This window comes from Cervus canadensis, chromosome 2 (assembly GCF_019320065.1).
Source record: "Cervus canadensis isolate Bull #8, Minnesota chromosome 2, ASM1932006v1, whole genome shotgun sequence".
Lineage (NCBI taxonomy): Eukaryota > Metazoa > Chordata > Mammalia > Artiodactyla > Cervidae > Cervus > Cervus canadensis.
This window is the reverse complement of record NC_057387.1, coordinates 91,136,603-91,154,343: the sequence shown is the minus strand read 5'-3', so window position 1 is coordinate 91,154,343 and position 17,741 is coordinate 91,136,603. Positions and strand designations below refer to the sequence as shown.

Here is a 17,741-nt window from a genome sequence, read left to right as displayed (position 1 = left end):
GAGTTAGTTCCTGGGAAAAGAGCTAAAATGTGTTCCATACAGTATATTACACATTTTTTTTTGCTTCAGTTCAGAGAGTGTTATTGAGTTCCTGCCCTCTGTAACGCTTGGAGAGTAGATGCCACAGAGAGTCTGCAGAGACCACCAGAATGCTCTTACTTTGGGGGCAAATGAAATGTTAGCACAGATGGTTGTGACGGGTGGGAGGGTGTGATAGCTACTGTCATTGAAATGTGTATCATCTGCAGAGTCTGAGGAGAGAGCAGGCATTTGTGCCTGGGCTTCACGGAGGAAGTGGCATTCAGTCTGAGCCTGGAAGGATGGGCAGGAGTTCATTTTGCCATGAGGATGACAGATAGCAGGAACAAAGACATTTTGTTTGAGCTGAGGTTTAGGCTGCTTAGTGGGGTTAGCAGGAGATTAGAGGTGGATCCAGATCCCAGAGGACCTTGGATGCTCAGGTAAGGGATTTGAGCTTCCATCACAAAGTGCTGGAGAAACACTGAAGGTTTTGAGCAGGAAGAAGCAGCACAATTATAACTCATTAAAGGGACTTCCCTGGTGATCCAGTGGTTAAGACTCCACACTTCAATGCAGGGGGCCCAGGTTCAATCCCTGGTTGGGGAACTAGATACCACAAGCTGCAACTAAGTGTTTGCATGCTGCAGCTAAAGATTCCACATGCCACAACTAAAAGGATCCCGCACGCAGCAATGAAGATTGTGTGTGCCACAACTAAGACCCAACACAGCCAATAAGTATTAAAAAAAAAAAAAAAGAAGAAGAACTCACTAGAAACATTGCCATCAGGTCTTGCCCCTGATAGAAGGACATCATATACCAGGTGGAGGGTGGGGAAAATATGAGGCATGGGGCCACGTAAGTGGACACCTGTCCTGTCTGTGGGCAGGGCTGCAGCCATAGGCACAGGAATAAGCTGATCCTCACAATCAAAACTGTAATTTCTAGGAGCTGGCTGGCTGATTTCTTCTCTCCCTACTCCTGGAGGTGGGATCAGAGGTCCCAGGGAGGGTTTGCTCCTAGAAGGCCTTGGAAGCACCAGAGTCTGTTCTCTGCTGCCATCCTTCTGGTCTCTTTGGAATGAATGTCCCCAGGGATGTGTATGTTCTGGGAAGTTTCTGCTCACTCAGAGAGTACTGTGTTACAACAGACTGGGGAAGATCTGCAATCTGATCTGAAATAAGTGTCTCCTCTGCTAGACTAATAGTCCTGCGTGTCAGGGGCTGCTGTATTCATCTTTGTACCACCAGTGTCTAGTATCAGGCCTAAGTACACAGCAGTTGTCTCAAAGCCCTATTTATTGAGCATTTACTGTGTGGCAGGCATCTGCGGAAGGAAATGGCAACCCGTTCCCAGTGTTCCTGCCTGGGAAACCCCATGGACAGAGAAGCCTGGCAGGCTGCAGTTCATGAGGCTGCGAAGAGTTGGACACGACTGAGCAACTCAACACTTTCACTGACTATGTGCCAGGCATAGTGCCTAAGAATCATATATGCATTAGCTTGTTTAAGGCTCTATTAGCTCTAGAAGCTTCCAAACTAGGTTATCAAGTGATAAGCTCAGAAAGTGTAAGTGACTTACCCCAAGCTTTACCATTTATAGTTAGTAAGTGATTAGGATCCAAACCTACATCTCTCTACCAAAACTCTTGCTGTTAATCTCCGTCTCTTTCCCATTGCTGAAGAGATGCTCTATTTCTGTTAAAGTAACATAAATGAGAGCTGCCTTGGAGTGATCTTTCTCAAAATACAGTTGTCTGATGCTCTAACTATGACGTATCAGTGAGACCCACAAGATAAGGGGTGATGAGGACAGGAAGGATGCTCCTAGTGTGTGGAACCAGAATAGAAATAGGAGAAGGATAGAATTCAAACCTGGGAGAGACAGGTTTGAATTCAGCAGAAGGAAGAACTTTCCAATAATCAGTGATGGCCAGTGATTACATAGGATGCTTCCTGTCCTTGGAAATGTGTAAGGTCGTTGGCCAACTGTCTTACATCCTGCCCTGAACTTTTGAGGTCACTTCCAGTATCAAGGTTCTAAGAAACAAATTTCAAAGATAATGCATTCTGCTGAGATCACCATTATCACTTGTTACCCTTACCACTTACCGTGAACTATGGTTGTGGAAATGAACAGTTTTGTGAATAGAACACCAAGCTCATGAAAACATCCAGTCAATGCTAGAGGTTCTTGTAATTCATAGGCGCTCAACAAATGACACCCCCGTTTTCTACATCCAAGTCTTAAGCCAACTGAGAGGTAAGACAGAAAGAAAAACTATGGAACCCTAAGTTGTTTATTAGTGATTAAGGCCCAAATGGCTTCTGTGGACACCTTGAACTTCTTAACACAGAACCCCATGCTTTGACAAACTGATACACTATGTCATGGGTGCTTTGTACCCCATAGGACTCCCCACATGAGAGCATAGCCAACTCCCATAGAACATAGAACCAGAAATAGAAAGTGGGCTTCCGGCTGGCATCTGGTTCCCAGAGGGAGGAAGCAGGCAGCGTCTGTGGCTCACATGCTCATTCCCTTTATTAAAGCCTATTCAGAGCCATTGCACCACTTCCCTGGAGAAGAGGGGATGCAGGGGTACAAAGGAGCTGGACGTTACTCCAGGAGGCATCCTCCATGTGGAAGGAAAGCAAGTCTCCCCCTGGCAGGAACAGCCCTCTGCATTGCACTCTCCACCTGTTTGCTTACTCTCCTCACTGGACTGTGAGATCCTTAAAGAAAAAACCCTCCCAGCACAGGGCCTGGCACACAGTAAGTGTTCAAGAAAGGGAGGAATGAGTGAATGCTCACCTTCTGTACCAGTGTTTTCCTAAAGAAACCCCTTTCCTCTCATCTCACCCTCCTTGTAGCACTCAAGACCGTCTTTATCATGCTTTCCAAGTACCCTCTTTTTCTGTTCCATGGTGGGTCAGACGAGGGCCACAGTGTTGCCAGATGATTCAGGAAAGGTTTTCCCCAGGCTGTGTTGTTCCTGCCACGCCCCGGCTGTGAGCAGGTGAAGGTACCTGTGAGTGCTGCGTGGCGAGGGGCAGATCCCGCCTTGGTCCTGCTGCCCCGTCTGGGATGAATGGCAGTGCCTGCCTTCCTGCCTTGGTGAGAGTCGCTGAAAGCAGCCTTGTGAAGTCACTTTGGAAAGTGGAAAGTACTTTGTAGAGGGCAGGCAGAGGAATCTGTAGGAACACGCTAGAGGAAATTCATGGTCGTGAAGTGGTAAAGGATGGTCCCAGACCCCACGAGTCTGATGGAGGAGGACAGAGCTTCTATAAGTGCTCACTGGTCATGTTTCAAATGTTTGCTTGTGGTCAAATTGAAAGATGTGCCCTGTGGGAGCTAGCGTCCCAGGGTGACCCACAAAAGTCAGTCTGAGTCATCCCATAATAATATTTATGTGGATTCTATATTTATGTAATCTTTATATTTACGTAGATTCTATATTCTTAAATAATATTTGAGTAGATTCTAAATTCTAGGTATGTGCTAGACGCATTAAGTCTGTTGTCTTAATTCTTTTTGAAAACCCATCGAAGGAGAATTGTCCCCCCACCTTTTGTCAGTAAATAAACAGACTTATCAAGATCAAATTACTTGCCCAAGATCACAAAACTAGTGAGTACTGGAGGCAGCCCGTGACTCATAAGCTCTGTGCTGTACTGTCCATCTTGCAGAGAGTAGGAGTTACTGTAAGCCTGTAGGGACAGGGAGGGATAGGGAGTTTGGAGTGACTGCAGATCTTCAGACAAGATCGTCTGTACAGTCATCTGCCTTTGAGCCGTCCTTCCCCGGAGAGAGGCTTTGTCTCCCTACTCTAGCTCCTGAGGTCCAGAGCAAGATTGGTGCAGGCGTGGAAATGCCGGTCTTGTCTTCGGAGATTCTGGATGAAAGAAGTGAGCAGGACCCCGATGGTCTGAGACTCAGAGTTCTTTAGGGCACTTCCCGTGTTGGAAGCCCTGGGTTCTAGTGGGGTTAATAAACTAGCAATTATGCTAAACGTCAGGACGGAGCTAAAAGTCAGCGATGTTTTTAGAAATATTTCAGCCTAACAAAGGGTCTGAGACCTGTAGTCACTCAGTTAAGATTTAATAAATATATGAAGAAACTTGAAAAGTTTTCATACTGGGACAAGCATTTGGATACTAAATGTGGGAAGATCCTTTTTCTGTTATTTTTGCCCACTCCCACTTCTGCAGGTTTCCAGGATGGGGGACTGAGAGAAATGATAGACCTAAGGTTCCAAATAGAGGAGAAAAATTAAGTGGGATTTAGGCTTTGGTGAATGATCAAGATGCTGTTCACCCTTGAGATCTGTTGCTGGGCTGGGACTGGAGTATGCTGCAGTAATCCTTCCCAGCTGAGATTCTGCCTCTGTCAGAATCCTCTTTTGGGGAATCGATTTTGGTTCTGTCATTAACTTTCCTGTGCCAGATCCTTTTCCCTAGCAGGTCTGTCCCCAGCCTGCTCTCGCATGTGCCCCAGCTCTGGCTGCCCAGAACTAAAGGGATCAAAGTCGTTACTATCCATTATGCATTGATGGGTTACCAGGCAGGCACTGCACTACGCCCTTGACCTTCATCATCTCTTTTGTCCTCACAGCAGTGGAGGGTTATCATCAGGCGATGGTTCCCTGACCCCACCACACACTGACATACAACTTATCTCCCCACGAGTCTCTCCCCATATAACCCTGGAATGGCACTCATCTTGTGGCATTATGATAACTGGTCCATTTGTACACCATTCTTCTATTCAACTCATTTGTTGAGTACCTGCTATGGAGTTGCCTTTTGCCCCCGTTGGACTCAGAAGTCCTTTGGGGCAAGAGACCATGCCTGTTCTTGCTTGCTGTATATCCCCAGCATACAGCACTATGCCTGGCTCATAGTAGATCTTCAGGAAATGTTTTATAAGAGTGGCCTCTAAATTTAGTTCTTGAACAAGATTCAGTCCTTCCCACCCCAGATCCTGGAGAATAGGAGACTTATCTCTTAGCTCACAGCTGAGCAGATTATCGCAGCTATGATTCTGGATGCTTAATGCTCCCCCTAAGTGGAGGAATTCAAGCTGCAGTTAACCCAACATACCATTAATGTCCAGGTCATTCATTATGATCTGTGGGTGTTCATTCACTCTTTCAGTAGATGTTGAGCACCCTGTGAGTGAAGGAGCTAGAACCACAGAGATGAATAAGATACACACGCGCTAATGCATGACCTCAAGGAGATCAGCAGACTAGATAGAGAGATGGAGAATCAAGGTCAAAATGGGTTAAGTACCATGGGTGCAATTCATTAAGAGCACTGCCAGGGAGATTTTTAAGAGAAGGTAAAATTAGGGAAAGCCATCTAGAGAAGGTGGCATTCGAGCTGGACCTTAAAAGGGCCATACGATTAGGACCTGAGGAAATAGGTGAGAAAATGTTCCCTCTGGACAAAAGCATAAAGATGAGGACGTATGTTTTGGGGGAACATTAAGATCATTCAGATAATTAATTTGTCAGCAATTGGCAGGGGTGAGACCAGGGTGACCCTCATTACCATAGACATATCACTGTGATGTTTTTATTTCCTTCTCCCTACTGCTCCCTCCTCATGCCTAAGAAAAACACTTCTGCTAGATTATAACCTGAAAGGTCAGGGTAGGACAACCTTATGTGGAGTGATGCCCTGTGTTGGCAGTCTCATGGTTCTTCAGTCCTCACCCCTAAATGCACACACAAGGACCTTCCATGCAAAGTCCTCTCTGCATGTCATCCATTTGCTGGGAAGGAGCCTACAGAGGCCATACGTGAGTTTCTAGAAGAGGTAGATACTGCCGACAGGATTCCTTGCTCCACTGGCAGTAGGAGGCTGGCGAGGCAGATTCGTCACTCACATCATTTTATCTGTTGAGTCAACATCTATTTTTAGGTGTGGAACCCATAAAGGGACCTGGCATCTCTGCATGGAAGGGGATAGAGTGAGGGGATATACTCATCCTTCATGCCCCTCTGTGGGATTCACTGCTAGACCCATTCTCAGAGGCAAGGTCTGCTTCACTGATGGAGATTTAGTTCCTAATGCCAATTAGGTCCAATTTAATGCATACAATTCCTTTTGCAAACGTGCTTTCGTGTTTGCAGAGAATACATACACACAAGCATACCCACTCACTCCCTCACCCCTGTAGTCTTAGCAGGTCCTGTGAATTGTTTATACAAATTAAATAAAACTGAAAAATGCTAAGGCATATAGGTCCCTTCCTGTCCAACATTGTCAGATGTGCTCTGAAATGACTGTTTTCATCATCTATTCTGAGCCATAACCGCCCCAGAAATAGCTTTAGCAGGAAAATGCTTTTGTTAGACTAGCTGTAAATTATATTTCAAATGTCTGATGTTGTTTTCTTAAAAAAATAAATAAATAAGTAAATGAAAGTCTAAAATTAATGACTGCTGGGGTTTGCTTTGCTTATGTGTACTGCTACAGATTTGGCTTCTTGCAGATGGAATTTCAGATCTGTTTACACTTCTGTGTTAGCTTTTTGGGGAGAAAAAAAAAGCAGCTGAGAGATCTGGGAGGACAAATTTATAAAGTCAAACTTATTATAACCATCGAAGAGGCTCGCATCTCTCTCCACTGGCCTCTCCTCCCTCATTCCCATCGTGACCTCATTTTGTTTATTGTGGTTTTAGCTGCTCCACCTCCAAGTTCGAAGGCAACTGGTTCTTGCAGATGCTATGACAAGGTCACATATCTAGTTTCACAAGCAGATGTTCATTCAGCCCCATTTCACCAGCACTTTGTCATTCAGCGAGAGCAGACCTTGTGGGAACAGATTGGAACAACACAAAGGATGGGACATAAAAAAAAAAAAAAAAAAAAATCTTGCAGAGAACCTGATCGCTTTTTATGTGTTCAAGAAGGGACTGGGGGTTGGGAGTGGCAAGGAAAGAAAGCTGCAGAGCAGAATTTTATGGGAAAAAATTTTTTTTTTTTTGGTTTATTCAAAGATTATTATGTGTTGGATACAGTAAATCATCTATACACCCACATCCTGGAGGTAAATCTTCAGAACTCCATGCGTGGGTTGTTCTGCATTTAACAGCTGCCATACAGTAGCTATTTTGTTCTGCACTTAGAGACCCTTATCTGTGCATTTGTTTTAAGTTATCATCCACTCTCCTTTTGTTCCTCTATTGCTGTTCTCCTGGTTCTCATTACTAGTACAAGCACAGCTAAAAATCTGAACTACAGACTTATCTGAACTGACACTGTGAGTTAGAGTGATAGACGTGGGCTGTCGTCTCTGTTGTGGACTCAGCCTCTACTTGGAGGGTGTTGCCTGTAATGCATTTAGCACCTCTTGCCTTTTCCTAGGTCTCATATGCCCGTCCGAGCTCTGCCTCAATCAGGGATGCTAACCTGTACGTTAGCGGCCTTCCCAAAACCATGACCCAGAAGGAACTGGAACAGCTTTTCTCACAATATGGCCGTATCATCACCTCACGAATCTTGGTTGATCAAGTTACAGGTGAAGTATTTCTAGGCTATTTCCTTCCCTTGGGTCAGCGTCACCAGCCAGTGCCCTGTGACCCGCAGGAGCAGAGGGGTAATGGTTACTTACGGGAAAGGATATGGGTCGTAAGTAGGCAGCTTTTTGACTTAGAAGAAAGACTTTTTATCAATGAACTGCTGAAATTTAAAATGGGCCATCCTGGGAAGTAGAAGGACTCCATTATGGGAATGGTGCCAGCAGCAGCTAAGCTACTTGGCAGAGTTGTAACGAGGATTCAGCCACCAGGCTGGGAGTGGGGCTGAATGACCTTCAAAGTCCCTTTCAACCCTCAACCAAATAACATTACTTTTGCATGTGAAAAGAACCTCTGTGTATAGCTCTGGCTGCTCTGATAGCACTGTAGAGTTAGAGGGGAACTGAAATTGGCTCATTTCACAGGTAAGAGAACAGAGGTCCAAAGTGGGGCAGCTGTCCAGTTAGTAGCGGTGCAGGGATACCCCGGCATTGGATCCCGCGGTACTTGGGCTATCATAAAGAAAAGCAACTGCCACCGCCTCTCAGTAAGAAAGGCACCCAGGTTGCGTTTTTGATGACAAGGTTTTCACCTACTCTAATTAAAAACACCCCCTGAGAGTCATTTGAAAGTGAGAGTGTTAGTCACTCAGTCATGTCTGACTTTTTGTTACCCCATGGACTGTAGCCCACCAGGCTCCTCTGTCCATGGAATTCTCCAGACTAAAATACTAGAGTGAGTTGCCATTCCCTTCTCCAAGGGATCTTGCTGACCCAGGGATCCAACCCGGGTCTCCTGCATTGCAGGCAGATTCTTTACCATCTGAGCCACCAGGAGAGTCATTTAGCATGTGTTTATCGTCTGATTATTGCAACAAACCTCACTGAAGGTAGCTCTGCCCCAGATGCTATGCAGAGGGACACCAGAGGTCAGGGACGAAGGTGTCACAGCCCCATCCTTACAAGACCACAAGTGTGATCCTCACAAGACCTTACAAGTGTGATGAGTACCAGCTAGAGCTGCCCAGCACCCCAGGAGCGTTCAGGAGAAGGTGTGCTGTGCCTGCTAGGCACTGATGGAAGGGAAGTCTCCATCAAGGGGATGGTGTTTGAACAGAGTTTTAGAGGGTGACTTGAAGCTGTCTGGTGAGAAGGAGAGATAGAACATTCTAGGTGGCTAAGATATATCCCATAGAATAGATGATAGGACATACCCAAAGGCACGGAGTGAAGGAGGAACACAGCCTGTTCAAGGAATATCTGGCAGTTAGCTTGGCTTACATGAGGTTCAGCAGGGAGTTGGGGCCAGATCCTCAGGGGCATTAAATGCCATGCCAAGAAGTCTGGAATTCCTCTGTATGCCACCTGGAGCCATGGACGGGGTTTTTATGGCTTTTGTTCATTTCTTTTTCTGCCTTTGGAGTAGGGAACAATGAGGAACAGGTATATTCACAGGGTAAAAAACAGAAAAGGTACAAAAAGGTATAAAAGGTGTTTTTAAAGGGTATCATATGGTTAGAGTTTGCTTTCAAATGGATTATTTAGTTGCCAGGTATGGAGGACACATTGAGGGGCTACAGACTGGACTGCGGATGGTCAGTTACAGCAGCTAAAGGGAGGCTTGAGGGCTGAGCAGGGTGGTGGAGGAAGGCAGGAAGGGACAGATGTGAAATATGCCTGTGTTCTGTGGGCAGGAATTGCCAGCCCAGAGCCATGAGGGCAAAAAGGCAGGCAGATGCATTTTGATGGGTGAGAGAGATTCAGGAAGCCAGGCTCAGCCCTAGCCCCACAAGTGGGCTGATTCCCCAAGAAACATTGTTGGGACTCAGCCCATATCTTCCTGGGGATCTTTACCAGTTTGGTTTGTTCACTGTTTACAGAGGCTCTTTCTCTTTCCCCAGGAGTGTCCAGAGGGGTGGGATTCATCCGATTTGATAAGAGGATTGAGGCAGAAGAAGCAATCAAAGGTCTGAATGGCCAGAAGCCCAGCGGTGCTACAGAACCGATTACTGTGAAGTTTGCCAACAACCCCAGCCAGAAGTCCAGCCAGGCCCTGCTCTCCCAGCTCTACCAGTCCCCCAACCGGCGCTACCCTGGCCCACTTCACCACCAGGCTCAGAGGTTCAGGTAGGTGTACCCCAGGGCAACAGCCCTGCTACAGGAGTACAGAGCTGGGCAGGAGCCAGGGAAGCCCTTGGCCCTGAAGGATGTGGCTGAGTGAGGACATCTGCCCCCTGGAACCACTGTGGGACACTCCCCCTGAACTTCAGTTTCCACTGCTGTAAAATGTGATGACTGGGCCAGATGCTCTTCTAAGCCCCCTTTCAAACTAGCACATGATTGTGATTAAACTTCAGATTCTTTGATTGAAACAAATTTCTACATTTAAGCAGATAAGAAGGTTCAGTTTCAACAAGAGTTCATCACAGATAAGGGACTCCATTCAGCAGTTTAGACTTAAGGCTAAAGCAGTGACTTTTGATGAAGTCAAAGAAAAGAGTAGCCCAGAAGGCATGTCCTTACCAAAGGGAGTGGTCTGGTCTGCTCTCCTCTTTCTCTGGCCGGTGCTTCTATTGGGTTGGGTGGGGGGGATCCTCTCTTCTATGTTAACTTCACTCTGACATTAAGTCAGTAGACTTTGGGAAGGCAAGGAGGAAGACTTTTTCCAAGCCTTATTAGCGTTTCCCTGATGTACCCAACCCCTAGGAAGCTCCAGGTGCAGTGGGACGTTCTCCTTCTCCTGGGACATTTCTGAAAGGCAGATATCTCTCCAGGAAGGCAATCTGACATTAACCAATCTCTACTGTGCAAGAGATAAGAATATTCTTAACCTACCCATAATAATTCTAAATAATTATTTTAGTTGATCCATGCCCTGACTTCCCTTTAATGAAAGGGTCTTTCTCTTCTTCAAACATCACATGGGTAGTAGGCCCTTCCATCTGGCCATAAAGAGGAGAAAAATCAGCCTCCAAGTGTCCTCCCATGCCCCCTGAATATGAAACGGTTAATGATTTCATGAAGAGTCCAAGTCATCTAATTTTTATTTTGTGTGAGAGCGCATGCAGTATTTATGTAAAAAGCCTTTCCAGCAGGCTTCTAATGGTGGAAACTATGGTTACTACTGCCCCATGATGTGAAAAGCTTGTCCCTGAGTAAGATACTGAACATGAAGGAGATTATAACAAAATGGCAATTTGCTGGGAGGTGTTTTCAGGTTGTAAATAGTAAGCTGATTTTTTTTTTAAAAGTCTGAACCCTCAAACTCCCTCCTGCCCAAAAATGTGTGTGGTAAGAAGATTTAGTTAACGTAGCCAGGCTAATAGGAAAGATCCATTCTGATATGCATGATGTGTGTGTATGTATTGTTAATCCGTAACAGAGACCTTTAATAAATTTCATTACAATAAAAGGTGAACAACATACGAAGCCATCGGTCCCTTTTTAAAAAATTTCACACACAACATAAATAATATCCACACATGTTCTAAGAGATGGGGGGAGTGAGATTAATTTAGACCTTGAAAGAAAAGAAGGTTCATTTAGACACTTGCTTTGAACTCTAGCATTGACCTCAACATGAATTACCTTAGGTAGGAAAAGGGGAAACTACCAATGGATAGGCTCCTGAGCACCGGGTAAAGTTTTTGAGCTTTTCTTCTTTGAAAATGGAGCATTCTTATTAATAGTTCCATTGAGCGATCTTGCCATCTGTGAGGCATTAACCCAGAGACCCTCCTTCTCTTTGCAGGCTGGACAATTTGCTTAATATGGCCTATGGCGTAAAGAGGTAATTAAAACTCCACAGATTGCCAGATGTCCGTGTTGGCACAGACTGGGGCTAGAATTTTTTTTTTTTAATTCACTAACTTTACTTTTTTTTTTTAATTCTTCCTTTTTCTTCCACCAGCATGTCAGATTCTTTTTTACTTTCAGACCTCAGTTGATTTTGTTTCTTTTAGGGCACACAAGTGTGTTTGTGTGTTTCACTTTTTCTTTTATTTGCAGGTGGGCTTCTCTTACGGTTCAGGTGCCACAGCTACCAAGCCCTTGATAATCTGCTCCTCGAACAGCTCCCTTAAGAGGGAAGGCTGTGACTCTTTGCCAGCTGATTTTGTAAACTTGCAAGGCAACTGTTTTGCATTAGTGATGCCAAGATTCAGTTAAGAGGGCAGATTCCAGCAAATCAAAATTAGAACATTTTGCTAATCATGGTTGACAATCTTATGATTGCCAGTGGAAAAATTAGATTTTGGACTACCAGCCCTGGCCAAGGCATGAATAAAGGCGTGGGTGACCTTATGACTCCTGCCCCCACCTCAGTGTTCATTTCAGGGCACAGCCTGAGAATGAAGTGTATCTGTGTGCACCTCAACCAGAGGTTTCTTTTGTTACAGGTTTTAGCAGTAATTATCAGTCCTCCCTTGGTTATATGTGTATGTATGTTTTAAACTTGCTGTTTCTTTTATTTAAAACCTTTTTTGTGGGATCGAGGGTTCAAACAGAGTCAAAGTTTGGGGGACTTTCCAAATGTAGTCACAGGGGTGTTCCAGACCTAGTCTGAAAACTGAATCTGCAAATTGGGTGCTGTATGTCACTGTGTCCATGAGATTCCCACGTGTACTTTTGATAAGCCCCATTGAGCTGCCAGGGACATCGCATCTTTCTCATCCTGCTCCGCAGAGCTGCACACTTTAATTCCCCTTCCTACTGTCAAGGGAGAAAAGTGTGGTCATGAGTAGTCGGAGTCATACTCCCCATATGAGGCGAGTCTTTTACCACTTGGCTGTGCAGGGTAAGTATTGGGTTGCCCAAAAACTTTGCTTGAGTTTTTCTATAACATCTTATGGAAAAGCCCACACATACTTTTTGGCCAGCCCAGTACCCTGCTCTGGAAACTGGCACACAGTAGAGGAAGTAACTTGACTGCAGACTTCACTCTCAAGGCACCAGCCTCTCGAATTGCAATCCCAGCCCCTATGAGATTGACTGAATTACCTCCATGTATCTGGCACACAGCTTGCCTGTTGCCACACATTTTACATTTTTCCCAGCTCTGTCCCATACCTTTGCTCCTCTCGGACTTAGTGAGATACTGTGAAGAGAGTGATGCTTATATACAGATGAGGTCAGGGAAGACAGCACACACGCTGCCGTCTTCTCCAGTTCCCCACCCATAATTAAACATCACAAGTTGATAAGAGCGTTCTCTTTTCCTACTAAGCCCAGATTTGGATCCAGAGCCCTTCCTACCAAAGTGCTCAGGTAGCATTACCATCTGAAGTTGAGGCTCTACTTGAAACCTCTTTGCTAGCCCCTGACTTTGGCTTTATAATATTTAGCTGTTCTCTACCTATAAACTGAAAGAGGTCAGTTGACTTAGTTGGAGGAGAGAAAGTTGAGAAGACAGTCTTCAGAAATTATGCAAATAACAGTTACACATGGATTTGCCCTTCTAAGAATTAGTACCATGATGATTTGGGTTTTGTCCTGTTAATTTGTTTTTAAGTAAGAGGGAAGATTTACTTAGTGAATAATACTGAAAATAATATCTGTTGAGTTGTTATGTTTAGCATATTTTCAGCATCCATTTGATTATTGAAATTCTAATTAGATACAGAGTATTCTTTCATAGGACTTTCAAATCCTATGCATATATGGATATATGCTTATTTTTAAAACAGTCCTAAGTGACACTTAATCCATTCTCTTCCCCAGTTTTTGCTTCCTCTCCTTCTATCCCTCTTTTCAGGAAGAAAGAAAACAAATGAAAAGCAAATACTAATCAGTGTATAGAATCAAAATAACTGTATAAGTTTGGTATAAGTAAAATGTTAACAAATATTTTTTCTGCTGTAGGCACTGGTAACCTAATTGTTTCATCTGATGCATCCATCATGAATCACATACATATTTTATCAGACAATGAATAGTATCTGAAGTATTGTTTTTCTTTCCAAGATTATGTGAAAACTACGAAGATTTTGAAGCCTAATACAAAAGTAGTCATAATAGAACAAATAACAGTTTCCTGCTTTTCTAATGTACAGTGATTCAAGATATGTAAATGCACAAACCACTTGAAATCTCACTCCTGTGATGCTTAGAAATGAATTCCAGATAATATAGCATCAAGGAGTGATCACCTTTATTATTATTGCTCAGGGGTTTTTTTGGAACTCTCTTGAATAAATGCTAAGTGAAACATAAGCCGCCCTTTGGATTAATAACAAGTCATGTCTGTTCATTCTCATGTATCTCCATCCTCAATAATGTCAAGAGATCTTTAACAATTGTTAAGTCAAGGGACTGCAAAGATGGTGGACTTGAGCACTTCTAGGGCCATCGCCTAAACTTCCTTAAAAAAAAAACAAAACAGTTTCCCAAGCATTGACCTCTACCAGTGTTATCCACCTATTCAATCAATAAACAGTTATTGAGTGTTTTCTATGTGTCATGTCTGTGAGATTCCTGTATGGCCTCCACTGAATAAATAAATAGAGTGAAAGGATGGATGAGGTAGGGCCCCTTCTGTGAAGAAGGGCTCAGTATCTGCTGTGGGCAGGGAGGGTGGGATACCCAGTGAACATACATTGTGATAGTGTGACAGAGCCTTGCTCTGAGAGTTCTTCCTGGTTTTTAGGAGTTGACCTAGGATTTTCTCTTGGCATTTACATGCCTTAGCCAGTCTAGCTGTTCCCATGAGAAGAAATGCCACAGACATTAGTTTTTGCATTTTGGTTTTTAAACCCTGAAGACTCTCCTGCAAACACTCACTCAGCCCTCTGCCCGTGTCTCTGTCTGTGCATCTGTGTGTTATCCACGGTCAGACTGATGTCTGGACCAGTCCCCCCTTCTGCTTGTCCCCCCAGGTTCTCTCCAATCACCATTGATGGGATGACAAGCCTTGTGGGAATGAACATCCCTGGTCACACAGGAACCGGCTGGTGCATCTTTGTCTACAACCTGTCCCCTGATTCTGACGAGAGTGTCCTCTGGCAGCTCTTTGGCCCCTTTGGCGCAGTGAACAACGTCAAGGTCATCCGCGACTTCAACACCAACAAGTGCAAGGGATTCGGCTTTGTCACCATGACCAACTATGATGAGGCAGCCATGGCCATTGCCAGCCTCAACGGGTACCGCCTGGGAGACCGAGTGTTGCAAGTCTCCTTTAAAACCAACAAAGCTCACAAGTCCTGAATTTCCCATCCTTACTTATTAAATTATATATATAAATATATACGAACAAAACACACGCGCGCACACACACACACACACACACACAAAAGAGAGAGAAACAAACTTTTCAAGGCTTATATTCAACCATGGACTTTATAAGCCAGTGTTGCCTAAGTATTAAAACATTGGATTATCCTGAGGTGTACCAGGAAAGGATTTTATAATGCTTAGAAAAAAAGAAAAAAAACACAAAAAAATACCTTTGATGCATTGAATGTTCTTTCATAGCTGTCGTTGTTGACTATATATACATAGATAGCGACGTGCAGGGATTTTTACCCAGCCAGCTAACTTTACTACCTTCCTTGAAGGTGGATCTTTTTAAGATGACCATTCGCTCATTTGAAGAAGAAAAACAAAAGACAAAAAAAAATAATAATAAAAATAAAACAATTTTTACAAAGTAATGGGATTCAAAGAGAGAAAATAAAAGATTTTTTTTTTTTGTCAAGATGTTGATCCAATCAGATTGGTCAAAAAAAAAAAAACCCCCACACAAATTAAAGAGGAATAATAAAAATTGCAAAAATTAAAAAACTTTTGCAAATTTTTTTATTTTTCCTTTTTTCTTTTATATCATGTGAACTAAAACAGTCTTCTGTTAGGGGATGGGGGCGAGGGGGATACCTGATGACATTAACAATTTAATAACATTAACATTGTTGCCAAAGAGGTGGTCTCTTTGCTGAAAATGGGTTTCAAGAAAAATCTATTTTTATAAAATATAAAGAATTTTTACAAGAGAATCTGGATTTGAGAAAAAAATATTTTGACTGGCTAATTTAGGGGAAATTGACAACTTTGTCGCGTTCATACTGCACTGGTAACTTTTTAGAGATCAAGATGTGTGTTTTAAACTGGATTCGTAGACTGTTTTTTGAAGGATGGGCTATAAACAGATGATCTTCATATCTTTTCATAGCATGTAATAATAATAAAAAAATTATTAATTACTAGGGGAAAGGAGTGTTCGTTCTACCCAGGGTACCACAGTTCCCCACAGTCAAAACCCAAAAGCAAGGAGATGAGTTGAAAGACAGTTTTTCTTTAAGTCATCAGTATGGGATGTCAGCAGAACAAAAACTAAAAAGATTAATTTTCCTTTCGATCTAAAACTTCCTTAGTTTGAGCAGTAGGTGCTACGAAATTATTTACATATCTTAGTATCATAGTTAAATGTAATGTGTTTAGGAGAGGAAAACAAAAGATACATTTGCTTTAAATTCATTAAGGAATTTTCAAATTCACTTTGTAGCCCATGCTGATAGAATTGGGCTGTGTTGGTACATTTGAAACACTGTTTATGTTGCTTGAAACACTTATTTATTTAATCGCCGATGTGATGATGCCTATGGCCGAGATCAAATATAGCTAGATTGGCTAGACTACGTATTTGTTTACTTAAACTATGGGAAGAAGCATATTATTGTGTCATTCTGTTGTGTGTGTATGTGTATATACAATATAAATATATATATATAAAGTTATTTTTTCTTTGGGTTAATTTATTATAAGTTGTAACACTTGGCTAGTTTTGTTTGTATATGTCTTAAAATGTTTTCTTATGATATTTAAGTGACAGTTAAAGAGGTATCAAGGTAACTTGTGTAGAACTATTGTTTGATATATTGTCATGTTTGTTGTGAATATTTTTTTCTTACTGCACAGTAGAAAAATAAAAACAACTGGGTCTTTCTTTTAATGTAATTCAGATTGGGGAAAACAAAACAGAGCTGAGGGAACAAAACGACTGGGGGAGCCTTCTCCCACGTCCCGCGCACTGACCACTTGAGGACGTTTGTGCTTTGTACGGTTATATATTTAAAACAAAAACGAAACAAAAAAATACAAGGGTTCATGCTCTTCCCTGGGTGATAGAAACAGTTACTCGCTATGCATAATCTAGTTGATAGTTAAAATTTGCTATTGCTTTTCTTGTCTTGTTATATACAATCTTTTCAATACCAGTTTAGTCTTAATGGTAATAAAACGTTATGGTTATTTATAACTTGTGCTTATTTTGTGCGTTTTTTCCCATGCTGAACCCACTAAGTGCATGTAGACAGACTGTTGTTTTCACACTGAAGAGGCAAACTTTGTAGTAGTCGTCGTAGTGGTAGGCAGATAATGAAAACCAGGGCTGCACCATAGACTCCTCCTTGAAATTTTTTTTCTATTTTTTTTTCCTCGTTTCGGTTTTGAGAAAAAAAAACAAAACAAAACACCAGATTTCAGTTCAGAGAACACTCGTTCAACATTCAGGGAAACCTTTTTATATCACCTGCTATGAATGAACGCAGTTTGCTGGCAAAGTTTTGATGCATTTGCTAAGCATTAGTGGGAAAGGCATGCCAACATCTCTTCTCTATAATGTGTTCACTCTTGGGGGAAAAAAAAAGGAAAAAAAATCTTAGGACCAGGCAGTTGTATACTTTAGTTATAATGAATGACTTCATGTTAATCTTGCTAGTTTAGATGATTTCTGAGGGAAAGTATTGTAAATGTTTTTTTTTCCTTAATCTTGTTGTGTTTTAATTATTTGTACTTTATCTGTCCAGACAATAAATGAAAGTGTGTAGAATGGATTTGAGCTTCCCAGATTTTTAAATGTGTTTATTCACACTTTTTTTTTTTTTTTTGGTAACATCTTCAGATTTCCCCAATATTTTTACCATTAAACGAAAAAGGCAGAGTAAAATTCTGTTTTGCAACTTAGCCAAGTCTCTCAAAGTCAATTCAGTATTCAAAAGTCATTGCCCTAGTCCCACACTACTATAAGGTGTGGTCTTTAACCCGCAGTATAAGCGTCATCTGGGAGCTTGTTAAATGCAGTGTCTCCGGCTGTATGCAAATCTATATTTAACCAGATCCCCAACTGAATCACTGGTCAAGTGTCAGAAGCACTGTGCTGGTTGATAACAAGCCAACACATTTGGCATTATGTTTGGCTTTAT

General features: G+C 42.7%; 1 protein-coding gene across 6 annotated transcripts in view; it reads left to right on the top strand.

Annotated features, from left to right (window-relative positions):
* ELAVL4 (ELAV like RNA binding protein 4) overlaps window positions 1–17,372 on the top strand; it is an 88,422-nt gene extending 71,050 nt beyond the window's left edge. For 2 of the 6 annotated variants that reach the window (XM_043461380.1, XM_043461379.1), the window contains exons 4-7: window positions 7,398–7,551; window positions 9,450–9,675; window positions 11,300–11,338; window positions 14,421–17,372. In XM_043461380.1, coding sequence (XP_043317315.1) covers window positions 7,398–7,551; window positions 9,450–9,675; window positions 11,300–11,338; window positions 14,421–14,748 — 747 coding nt within the window. In that variant the 3' untranslated portion in view covers window positions 14,749–17,372. The other 4 variants (XM_043461378.1, XM_043461377.1, XM_043461381.1 and 1 more) reach the window with 3 other exon arrangements.
* Window positions 17,373–17,741: the final 369 nt, after the last annotated feature.